This window comes from Heptranchias perlo, chromosome 18 (assembly GCF_035084215.1).
Source record: "Heptranchias perlo isolate sHepPer1 chromosome 18, sHepPer1.hap1, whole genome shotgun sequence".
Classification (NCBI taxonomy): Eukaryota; Metazoa; Chordata; class Chondrichthyes; order Hexanchiformes; family Hexanchidae; genus Heptranchias; species Heptranchias perlo.
Window position 1 is genome coordinate 31,628,266 of NC_090342.1, and position 12,691 is coordinate 31,640,956.

A 12,691-nucleotide genomic window follows, 5' to 3' on the forward strand; every position below is an offset into this window, starting at 1 on the left:
TTATTGGCTGGTTCCTTGCTGACTCCTCCATAATCTGTATCCCACTGTTTGTTGTCTACATTATCTGCAAGACCAAAAGGTCCTTCCAACAGGTAAATCAAATATTTTCTCCCACACTCCTGGTTAGGCCAGTTATTTTGTGCTTATTGAGCTGAGGGACGTTAATGTTGGGAAGAAAACATTTTTCTACTTTTGGCACTGAGTATCAGATATATCATGGTTGTGATGATTAAGGAGCTGCAGTCTCATTTCTAATCATAAATAATTCTACTTGATATATATGCATATTAAAACTGCTACAAGAGCAGGTCAGAAGCTGGGTATTCTGTGGCGAGTGACTCATCTCCTGACTCCCCAAAGCCATTCCACCATCTACAAGGCACAAGTCAGAAGTGTGATGGAATACTCTCCACTTGCCTGGGAATGAATGTTTATGGTGGTGGATGGGGTGCCAAACAAGCGAGCTGCTTTGTCCTGGATGGTGTCGAGCTTCTTGAGTGTTGTTGGAGCTGCACTCATCCAGGCAAGTGGAGAGTATTCCAACACACTCCTGACTTGTGCCTTGTAGATGGTGGAAAGGCTTTGGGGAGTCAGGAGGTGAGTCACTTGCCGCAGAATACCCAGCCTCTGACCTGCTCTTGTAGCCACAGTATTTATATGGCTGGTCCAGTTAAGTTTCTGGTCAATGGTGATCCCCAGGAAGTTGACGATGGGGGATTCGGCGATGGTAATGCTGTTGAATGTCAAGGGCAGGTGGTTAGACACTCTCTTGTTGGAGATGATCATTGCCTGGCACTTGCCTGGCGCGAATGTTACTTGCCACTTATCAGCCCAAGCCTGGATGTTGTCCAGGTCTTGCTGCATGCGGGCTCAGACTGCTTCATTATCTGATGGGTTGCGAATGGAACTGAACACTGTAATCATCAGCGAACATCCCCATTTCTGACCTTATGATGGAGGGAAGTCATTGATGAAGCAGCTGAAGATGGTTGGGCCTAGGACACTGCCCTGAGGAACTCCTGCAGCAATGTCCTGGGGCTGAGATGATTGGCCTCCAACAACCACTTCCATCTTCCTTTGTGCCAGGTATGACTCCAGACACTGGAGAGTTTTCCCCCTGATTCCCATTGACTTCAATTTTACTAGGGCTCCTTGGTGTCACACTCGGTCAAATGCGGCCTTGATGTCAAGGGCAGTCACTCTCACCTTACCTCTGTAAATCAGCTCTTTTGTCCATGTTTGGACCAAGGCTGTAATGAGGTCTGGAGCCGAGTGGTCCTGGCGGAACCCAAACTGAGCATTGGTGAGCAGGTTATTGGTGAGTAAGTGCCGCTTGATAGCACTGTCGATGACACCGTCCATCACTTTGCTGATGATTGAGAGTGGACTGATGGGGCAGTAATTGGCCGGATTGGATTTGTCCTGCTTTTTGTGGACAGGGCATACCTGGGCAATTTTCCACTTTGTCGGGTAGATGCCAGTGTTGTAGCTGTACTGGAACAGCTTGGCTAGAGGCGCAGCTAGTTCTGGAGCACAAGTCTTCAGCACTTCAGCAGGGATGTTTTCGGGGCCGGTAGCTGTATCCAGTGCACTCAGTCGTTTCTTGATATCACGTGGAGTGAATCGAATTGGCTTCTGTGATGGTGGAGATATTGGGAGGAGGTTGAGATGAATCATCCTCTCGGCACTTCTGGCTGAAGATGGTTGTAAACGCTCAGCCTTGTCTGCGGATGTTCGATTGAGAATAAAGGAGTTTGCAACTAGATGATAAATGGATTTGTCTCCACCTATCAGATCACCGCTAATGCCCCTTGGTGACATCATCCGAAGACATGAGGTCAGCTTCCACATGTGTGTTGACGACCCCCCTACTGCATTCTATTGGATCCCGAGTTGAGTTTCCAACCCCGTAACTTCTTCATCACCAAGACCACCTACTTGCACCTCCATAACATCGCCCACCTCCGCCACAGTCTCAGTTCATCTGCCGCCGAACCCTCATCCTCACCTTTGTCATCTCCAGACTCAACTATTCCAATGCTTTCCTGATTGCCCCCCCACCCCGCCTTCCAGGCTCCATAAACTTCAGCTCATCCAAAGCTCTGCTGCCCATATCCTCTCCTACACCAGATCCTCCTCACTTATCTCCACCCCCCCTCACCTATCTCCACCCCTCCTCACCTATCTCCACCCCCCTCACCTATCTCCACCCCCCTCACCTATCTCCACCCCCCCTCACCTATCTCCACCCCCTCACCCCCCCCTCACCTATCTCCAACCCCCTCACCTATCTCCACCCCCCTCACCTATCTCCACCCCCGTCACCTATCTCCACCCCCCCTCACCTATCTCCACCCCCCTCACCTATCTCCAATCCCCCTCCCCTATCTCCACTCTCCTATCCGCACTCCCCCTCATCTATCTCCACTCCCCCTCACCTATATCTACTGCCATATCTGCACTCGCCCTCATCTATCTCCATACCCCCTCCCCTATCTCCACTCCCCCTCACCTATATCCACTGCCCTATCTCCACTCCTCCTCACCTATCTCCATACCCCCTCCCCTATCTCCACTCCCCCTCACCCATCTCTACTGCCCTATCTCCACTCCCCCTCATCTATCTCCACTCCCCCTCCCTTATCTCCACTCCCCCTCCCTTATCTCCACTCCCCCTCCCTTATCTCCACTCCCCCTCCCCTATCTCCACTCTTCTTGCTGACCTACATTGGCTCCTGGTCCCCCAACATTTCCAGTTTAAAATTCTTATCCTCATGTTTGAATCCCTTCATGGCTTTGCCTTTCCCAATCTCTGTAACCTCCTTCAGCCCAATAACTCCCTCTTCGGAGAGGAGGGTTTAAGGGTATCCTGACAGCAAGCTGAATACAAGCTGAAGGCAAGTGGGACTTTTAAAATAACTTCTGGGTATTCTTAGACCATGGGGCCAGAAGGCCCTGAGACCAGCAGCCAAGCACACAGCTGTGCTCCAGTATCCTGCCTTAGGTATTCTGTTTGCCAGCGCTAGGGGTTGGGCCTGTGTCAGTGGTGGCCCTAGGCTATATTAATGGCACTGCCTGGACAAGTGCAGTGCACTTCAGGTGTGCTGCTCCTATCCAGCACCGCCACAGAGAGGGACAACAAAATCATCACTATATTTTTCACTGATCCCTAGGTCTTGTGAGGTGGAGGCATTATTTATTCAATGAATTTTCCTGTCTTCTGTTCAATTTTTGAACTTACCAAAAGGTGGCAAAACTATTATATTCTCCCGAAGCCTTAAGGCTTATACAACCTCTTGCTTCCCATCTCGACCTTTGTTTCCCTTACAAAACTATATTGCTGAAGTGCCTTGGGATGTTTTTATGTTAAAGGAGCTATACAAATGCAAGTTGTTTCTGTTGATCTCAAAGCCAGGGAGGAGAAAAAAGTGGATGAGATCCTGCTCTTGATCAATGATTCTATCTGGTGATTGCTATTGGAAAATGCACATATATGAATGACAGCTGAGGATAGGTTGGGGCTCAGTTGTGATACCCACCAAAATTGAATGGCTTTCTGACACTATGAAATCTAACAAGCCAAGAATAGCCATTTATGTGAAATACCAGAGGGTTACCAATGCTGCAGTGAAAATGTATTGTACCAGGATAGAAGGGAACTGAGTTGCACATTCCTTCCTTCCATGGACTCTTCAACGCAGACAGCCCCTGGTTAAAAAAGTCTAATCACTGTCCTATGGTTTGTGTTTTATTATGACTACAGCATGCATTGCAATGACCAGCCATTGGAGGGCTGGAATAAAAGGTTGTTGATGATGGACATTTGAGGTTCACTGTTACAGTTTATTCTCATCACCTGAATCCCAAGATTAAAGATCAGATTTATTGCTCCTAACCCCCATTTAGATCCAGACATAAATGATACAAAACTCTCAGTTGTGACACTTGACATTTATTCATCAGTTTTTGAAATCCTAAGTTAATGTAAATATTTAACGTCAAAATATCCAGTGATCCTTCTTTGATTTGTGCTTTCATTCTTTTAAAAAGTGTCAATCGTTTCAATGGGTGGGTCTTCTCATCCTCTTACACACTGACAAATTGAAAAGGACCATCTCAAGACATTCAACTGAGCCTGTGCAGTAGACTTTATACAGTTTACATACTGGAGTTATGACAGTGCAGTCGGTCAGCAGTGTCCTCCTCCCAATCTCTCCACCATCCAGAAAAGGAGCTAATGAATGTCATTCAAGAACCCTGGACATTCACACATGAAGATAACGTTCAGATATACAGTTTATAATGTTCATGTGATGGTTAAGGACCAACATAACATCCTATCTGGAGCCCAAAATTTGCAATTATACATATTTTTATTGAACTCCCAAAAAATAAAAACAATCATGTGCAAGTTTCAAAGAGAGTGGGGCACGTTGGTTCCTTTACTCCAGTTTCAATTTGAGTGTCCAATGCGCACAGGAGAACTAGGCGTTGAAGAAAACAATCAGGTTTTTAATTTTCCAGGCAGGAGACATCAGTTGGCTGTTGCTGAAGTTGTTTTCATGTGATGAAGGGATGAGCAGCTTGTTCTTCCAGAAACTCATACAAGTGTGGGGAGGCGGGGGGTTAGTAAGACCCTTTGAGCACTAAAGCTGAAACTATCTCAAACAGTGGCTTGAACTTCTGTTTGCTCCATAGAACAAACCTTTTCAGTGCTCAGTGATGGGAGAACATGTATACAAGGCAACAGCAATGAAAATTTCTACTCTTATAGGGAAGGTGGTGTAGAAATATCAACTCCTGCTACAGAGTAATCCAAATATCTCACCTATGGCCAGGAATACACCAAGTTCTTTCACTCATACCAAATATACTGTGGTAACTATGGGTTACAGGACTTTAGCATGGGAATGGTGGTGACTGTCATGAGTAAGATCCTAGGTGCCAAACAAGGCAGTTTTACTGCAGTAGTACCACAGTCATGACGTCTTGTATGGAATTGAAGCTATGAGCACAAAGAGAGGGTTGCTGTCCAGTAGCTAACAAGTAGCACCTTGTATTTCATTTGTTGCAAATCACGCAGCTAGCACCAGTTAAACCTGGGACTTCAAAACAAAGAGGGGATCATAAAAATTATAGCCAGTCACCTCAATACCTCAGAGCATTGTGAGATGCTCCCTTGTGCCGAAATAATCCTTTGTGCCTTTAATGTGGAAATTAAAATGATGGGCTAGAAATAAGTTATTATATACGCACATTAGAAACAGAAGTGAAATAAAAGAACCTTCTCAGGCAGCGCTGGCAGGCAACTCACAAGCACTATGTGGATAAATCAATCAATATACAGGGTTTAGTCAAACAACTCACGGTACACCAGCACATCCCAGATAACTCATGAGCAACCTGGCGCAGACCAATAATTCACCAGTGTAGTGATGTTGACCTGATAATTCAAATAAACTGGTGCTGACCAGACAACTCACTAATGTACTGATGCTGAATGGATAATTCATGAGTGTAATGGTGTTGATCAAATAGCACATGGGTGGTTCTGGTGCTGACCAGATAACTCACCAGTATAATGGTGCCAATTGGGTAATTCACAATTGTGGTGCTGACTAGATATCTCACCAGTGTACTTGTGCTGACAGGATAATTCATGAGTGCACTGGTGCAAACTAGACCCATCATGGGGTATAAATTCATCATGGGTGGTACCGCAAAACAGAGGATATCGAACGAACAGCCCATTTTACACCTGCTTTATTTTCATTTCCACTGGAGTCAATGGAAAAGAAAATTGAGCGGAGTGCAAGAACGGGCTGGTGATTTGCCATTACCTGCTTTGCACTGCTGCTCAAGGTAGATCTATATCCCCATTAGTCTGCTGGCTCTGACAGGATAACTTACGTGTACTGCATCTGACCAGATAATTCACAAGTGTAATGGTGTTGACCAGAACAACTGCCGAGCATATATCTATGTTATTCTATCAGCTCACCTGTGCCATTATATTATTGTATCACAAGGCGCTGTTTTTGCTTATAATAATGAACATCTTAGATGATAACCTGAGCAGCAAAGGAATATGGAAGAAAACAAAGAAATAAAATATTTCTCTATTATCAGCAATTGACACAGCATTTCTACATCATGGGTTTAACCACAGGAATTAAGGAATTAAGAGCAGTGTGCATAACAGGACACCCATTCCATTAAAGATGTGCTGCTACCATTTTAGTAATGGAGAATTCACAGCTTAGGTTATCATGGGGACACTCTTATTGGCACAAAGATTATTGCCTCTCTTATGGGGTTACAGATGATTGCTGGTGTTTCTTAGTGTGGTAGGAAATTTTTTTGTAGCTGGTAATTGATTCTCAGCCTTCCTTCAGTCCAACAAAAGTGGGTTGATAGTTGTGAGCTTGAAGAGAGCAGGTTTTTCTTGTTTTCTGAGTGCATCTTAACTATGGGATTCAGTCAGTTCTCTATCATTAAGATTTACATGCTACAACTTGACCAAAAACTCACATATTTTATGTCCATATTTTATATATATTAAAGTGGTGTATTTTTGTGCTTGAGGCGATGCATATTAATGCTGGGAAATGGAACAATTTCCTATTTTAGACATCCACTGTCAGCAATGAGCAATCCCTAAGTTAGATATGGCACAATTAAAAGCAGAGTAAAGTTCCCTCATCTCTGCGCTCACAATGTGCCTCAGCTCCAACCTCAAAAGGCCATCCCTACTGGACGAATAACCCATTTTTTACTCCTTACACCTGCCATCCTTGTGAAATTGATAATTTAGAGCAAATTTGTGAAAAACAAGGGGTAGTTTCATGTTGTGGACCATATGCAAGAGGAGAGAGGCTGAGACTCATTTTACATTGGACCCTTACAACCAACAGAGAGGAGACCTTCAGATTCAAGAGGTAAAAGATCTGTGTCAAAACTACTGTATCAACTAGTCCTCCAGATTTCACACTTTTATATTCTCATTGCAGGCATTTTATAAACAGAGGCGAGGCATGAAGACAGAATAGGTACAATGACTAAATGACTGAAATGCCAGTTGCATCTTGTGCTATAAGTTTATTGATTTTTGCTTTAGTCTGAGTAAAAACGAAGATAATTTATTTTAAAAACACTGAAATCTTGGCTCTGCAGCAGACACAGGACCTGCTGTGGCACAAACTTACTAGCATGCTGTAGGATTTTCAGAGTGGAGATGTCCCCAGACAGAATCTGCCCTCAGACGGTATCCGCCTAATGAGACCATGACCTTCTTTCAGTAAAAGAGACATTTGGAACATCTGAACTCTGTTAGACCTCACTACAGACTGGTATATGTGTGGCAAAACTGTCTGCTCAATAAATGGCGGTAGTACTGGGAGAAAGGGATGTTTCTCAGTTTTGCATCCAGTGCCACTGCCAAATATTCCTGGGTCAGCAGTGGAATGTTTCATGTGTGCATGTTGGGCTGACACACACACTGATATAAAATCACTCCTGGGATCTGTATCCACAGTGGTCACTGATCACTGCCTCTGCTCTTGAACCGTGCAAAGTTAACACTTTCAACCATTGCAAATCGAAGCTATCTGTTCTGTGATTAAAAGGTGATACTTTGAAGGGTGCCACATGGTGCGGTACTGAGCCAGACAGACCAGGAAGATCCCAAATTCAATCCCCAGCCTACGCAGAGATAGATGGAGCAATGGTGAAAATGTTGCAATTAGCCTCTGCGTCCCGAGGTTAGCAAGCAAAAAATCATCCAGGGTTCCTGCTCCTGATAGCTATTATGTGATCCCTGCTGGAAAGTATGAATGCTGAGTAAAGATATGTGATGTCTTGTATGGCCAAATAGCCTGATCACTTGTCTTGGCTCACACGTGATGAATGGTCACTTGAGGACGGTGCTGAAGCCTGTGGAACTGCATCCTTGCATGAGCCACTGCCTTTGGAAGAAGTAGAAAGAAAAAGAGACATAATTTTTTAAAAAAACTTTGAAATCCCATGCCCCAAAAAATATTTCCCAAAGATGGAAAAAAAAAAGCTGCAACAGTCCTCAAAGGGTTAAACGAATGCTCCTGATTTCGAAGCTGCCAAGTGATAGCAAGTGGAGGGGAGGTGAACGAAACTGTGTTCCGCACACCTTAATAGTGTGCAATCTGGGTAATGATTCTCGCTGGATTCTCATCCCTGCTCTAATAGATCATCATTGATCAAATGATTTGCAGGCTGGTTTCCATCTTTTTTGCACTCTCCTCGTGTCTCTTGCTCTGCAGCTCCATTAAAAGCCTTCAGTTATGTTGGTAGCAGGAACCCAGTCAGGGAATCCTTCAAGCTGGAAAAGAGGAAATCCCCAGGTGGTGATAGCCAGCATCACAGCGACTACACCGATCACATTCACTCCGAAGCCAGCTTTCACCTGAAACACATAAATGAGACTTTCAGCCTCAGTAAAATCCTGGGAAAATATCGAAGGACTAATTCTGTGCTCCTAGTCAGGAAGATGTGCTCAAAACAACTGAGAGTCTGAAACAGAGCTACAACACTGTAGCTCTGATTCTCCAACCAGCACTCCCGACAAGCGTGACTCCCTGCTGGGGGAGAGAGATTGTGGAATTAGCCCTCTAATATCAGTGTATAGAATGGAGGAGTTACTAACAAACTCAGTGCATGTGACACAGTGTCGATTATAGTGATAACGAACACAATTTTGTACAGGAATATGGGACGGAAAGTCATTCAAATTTTAATCTGGCTAAGCCACCTACTGCAGCATCAAACATGTAGCCAAGTTCAATGTAACCTGAATACAATTATTCCGTGAGGTAACTGTGTGCCACAGTTCAGCACATTCTTGGCTTTTAGCACACAAGTGTGTCACTTGCACACAATGGGCTGTTTTGTACTTGGGGAAATCGGCGTTAATGCAGCAGTAACAGCCTCAAAAGGAGGTTGGTAGACTTACCGCTCCATTACTGTTGACGCTCTGGCCGATGCCATTTTGAAATGGGCATATCCAAGGGTGGCCCATGCGCCCGCCTGAAACAGAAGTTAGGACCCTGTCCCGTGCAAATCGGGGTCCTAATGATGTAGTTAAGACCCTGATTGCAATTCTATGGACACATGGGCACAGCGTGCACTGGGAACGCTCCAGCCAAGTGTACTGACAGTTCCGATCAGGAAATGGCCAGAGAAATTTGATTAATAGTCTTTTTGTGTAGCTGGAAGGAGGATTCCTGCTTCTTGCTCCACAAAAATACTGTGGGCCATTGCTAGCTCTGCCCGGCCCAGCTTTGCACCACCTAGGCATCACCTCCCCCCACCCCTCCCCCCGACGATCTATCAGCGGGCCTCTGCCAGTGTCCCAGCCGGCTGACAATCCTGAGACCAAGGACCGACAAACCAAATTGGGTCGCCCAATTGCTGTCTGCAGCTCGCCTGTCAAATTCAAATGAGGCCGGGGCCTCAAAATAGTGAGGGCCTCTTCATCGCCAGTAGAGGTGGCCGGCCTGCCCGCTACACTCAAAAGTCAAAACTGACCTCAATTTCAGTTAAGAGCCCACAACTGTGCCAATCATGGTAGCGATGGGAGCATGACTGAGCTCAGGGTATCAGTGATGTGCACAGGACTGTGGAGGAGTATGTGCGTGGACATTACTGATCAGAGAGGGATTACTGCTCAGTCATGCCACGCTCCTAAGTGAGGAGAGTTCAGTTTACTGCAGATCTAACAAAGGGATGGGATTACATTGAAAAGCCTTCTCTAATACTTGAAATATGCTCATATGACAAACATAATTTCAGAGTAAAATGTAAATTAGTTTGTTACCCTTCCCCTACAATAATAACCTAAATGTAAACACATTATTGTACCCATTTTCTACAGGTCATCTAAATTGAGAAAGAAGGCCATGATTCCCTTCCAGTCAGCCCTTCCACATTCACCCCCGGTGCTACTTCTTTGCTTGTAAAGAGGATTTGCCTTACCATGTCCTGAATCTGGCAGTGCCCATAGCTGAAGACAATGGCATTTGGTGGATTGCCAACAGGCAGCATCACTGCAAAGGACACGCACATTGTGGCTGGTATCAATGTGTACAATGGATTAATCCGCAGAGTTTCAGACTACAAGAAAAACAGAAAGTATTAAACAGAGAGTAATGAATCCTCTGGAGTGAGTTATAGGTTTATGTGTGGAATAATGGATACTCAGCAGGATAATGAGGTATTGAAGCTTGAATAATTGCTTTGGAGAGACTGGTATAGGGGCATGACAATGTAATTACTCCCACCTTATTAACATGGGATTGTTGGGCCTGTGTCAATTGCAGCCATAAGCGGAAATCCAGGAAATCGCTGGGCAATGCAGTGGAGGCAGAGACCTCATGCAGTGACTCTGGTCGGCAGTCAGGAGGGTTAGGGGGGAGGTCAGCACTGGTAAGGAAGCTCTGATCGGCAATCTGGATAGGGGAGGCCTGCGATCAGCAGGGCGGGGAGAAGCTGGCGATTGGGGCTGGGGGAGGCTGAAGGCTTCCTCGGGGGATCTGGGGGGAGCGCTCTTGCTCCTCCTAGCCCACAAAGAGTGCTGAAACAGCCACATACCTTGGGGAGCTGGCAGCTCCTGCCTCTGTTTCACTGCCGAGTTTCCCGATCCCTGGGAAACCAGTGCAGCAGCAGTTAATTTCAAATCAGGCTCTCAATTGCACTGTAGGAGCCCAATTTAAATATGTTAATGAGTGCCCCGCCTCTCCATTGCAGGACACTCGGAAGCTCTGATATCCGCCGCCGTAAAAATGGCAGTGGGCGCATACGCGGCATGTAGGGGTCAGGTTATGCACATTTCACATTTTAACCTCCCCACGACCCTCTCCCGCCCATTGGTGGGGTGGGGGTTAATACCGAGGCCCAGGCTTCAGAGGTGAAAGGGCAGTGTTGGCATTGATTAGTTTACCCAGTTGCTCATCATCTTCTATTCAAACAAAAGTTGCACTGTTCCCAACAAAGTAAAATAGTAATTAGAGAAGCCATTCTTAATGCAGCATCAGAACATAAATGGCCACTGCTTCCACCAGTGTAGGGTATAGGCTTCCTTACCAAAGTGGAGAGAATAGGTAGGAAAACCGTGATGGTAGCTGGATTACTTGCAAATTCAGTGACAACTGACACCAAGAGGCAGGCAATTAATGTAACAGCCCATGGAGGGAGGTTGCTCATTGGTTCCATCTGCCGTCCAATCCAGTCTGACAGACCAGACACCTGAGGGGGGAAAGAGACAAATTCATTAAACAGTTGTGTGTACACAGAGGGGAGCTGCAGATTGTAGTAAAGAACCCTTTGTTCAAGAAGCAGCAGAGGACCGATAAATGATGGTATCAAATATCTAAGTGATATCCATGCAATGGGGTTAACAGGGTAATTTTTAGCTGGTAGAGTGCACAGAACAGTAAAAATTTTAAAAATCTAAAACACGCCCCCCAACCCGTCCATTTCCAGTTTTAACTAAGGCGGGACGAGGGGCAGGCGATCAACCCGCTCTTAGGAGGCAGGTCAGTCACTGAAAGCTTTCAAGGAGGCTGTGGGCCTCCGTTTTAATAGATATTTTGTTTTTAACCCCTGGGGGCTGAGATTCCCGGGCCTTCTACTTCACGCCACGTGAGAGGAGGCGAGAAGGCCCAAAACAGCAGGCAAGAGCCTTTATAGCACAGCTTGTGGGCCCGGAGGAGCAGGAGTGCTTCCCCTAGGCCCAACAAGCCTACCTGCAGCATCCCCCCCAACGATCTCCAACCACCCCACCATGATCTCCAACCCTGCCCCACGATCTCCGACCCCTGCAATGACCCTTGACCTCCCCCGATGAACCCTGATGACTGAGCCCCACCCCCCCGCCCGATAACCCCTCCCCCCCCCATCTAAGACTTACCTCCTCTTCCTCTTCTCCTGCCCAACAGGCCAGCCTGTCAATCAGGCTGGCCTGTTGGGTGGGAAACTGCCCAAAAAAAATAAGAAATGTCCTTACGTCAAAATCATAAGGGCACTTCCGGGTTTCCCATCAGGAATTCCACCCCCCACCCCCTTCCCGGCTCCCCGATAAAATCGTGCCCATACTGTCAAATTTAGAAATACACCCAGCATATGCGCACACTGGACTCACACTCAGACTCATTGTTGCGCCTGTGTTTACCTTGCAGCCTGCGGCCAAGGCATATCCCCCTCCCACGAGGATGACAATCTCCCACGGCATATGTTTCTGAAAGTCTTTCCAGTTTATCAGTGGTGCCAGTGGGTTGGGGTCCTTTGAGATCTTCAAATCCTTTGAGTCCTTTGCGCTTTCCTCATCTGTACAAAAAAAAAAATGACCAGGTTCAGAAAAAGATTGAAGCTTGTTCTCCAACAAGGACATAAGCTTGTTCATTTGTGGTGATATCGATGTAAAGGACGTGGAAAAGCATTGGACCTATCTTACTTTTTTTCAGAAGTGCTGCAGCTTTTGATTATATCTTGTCACTTTAAATTATGATCTCAATACCGATCACTTTGGCTCTGTGTGTGGGAAAACATGTCTCAGAATCTCTCTTAAACAACCGGTGATTGTAACATGGGAAATTGAAACATCGCACTGGAGTTTTTCTAAGATTAGGTACAACACACATTGTTGGGGCAGGGTATATAGACC

The 12,691-nt window shown here is 45.9% G+C and overlaps 1 protein-coding gene across 2 annotated transcripts in view; it reads right to left on the minus strand.

Annotated features, from left to right (window-relative positions):
* Positions 1 to 3,936: 3,936 nt before the first annotated feature.
* The window catches only part of LOC137334727 (solute carrier family 13 member 4-like), a 100,157-nt gene continuing 91,402 nt past the window's right edge, over positions 3,937 to 12,691 (minus strand). For both annotated transcript variants that reach the window (XM_067999639.1, XM_067999638.1), the window contains 4 exons: positions 12,200 to 12,354; positions 11,113 to 11,274; positions 10,006 to 10,143; positions 3,937 to 8,437 (listed from right to left, as the gene is read on the minus strand). In XM_067999639.1, the coding sequence (XP_067855740.1) occupies positions 8,300 to 8,437; positions 10,006 to 10,143; positions 11,113 to 11,274; positions 12,200 to 12,354 (593 nt within the window). In that variant the 3' untranslated portion in view covers positions 3,937 to 8,299. The remainder of the gene's footprint in view (positions 8,438 to 10,005; positions 10,144 to 11,112; positions 11,275 to 12,199; positions 12,355 to 12,691) is intronic.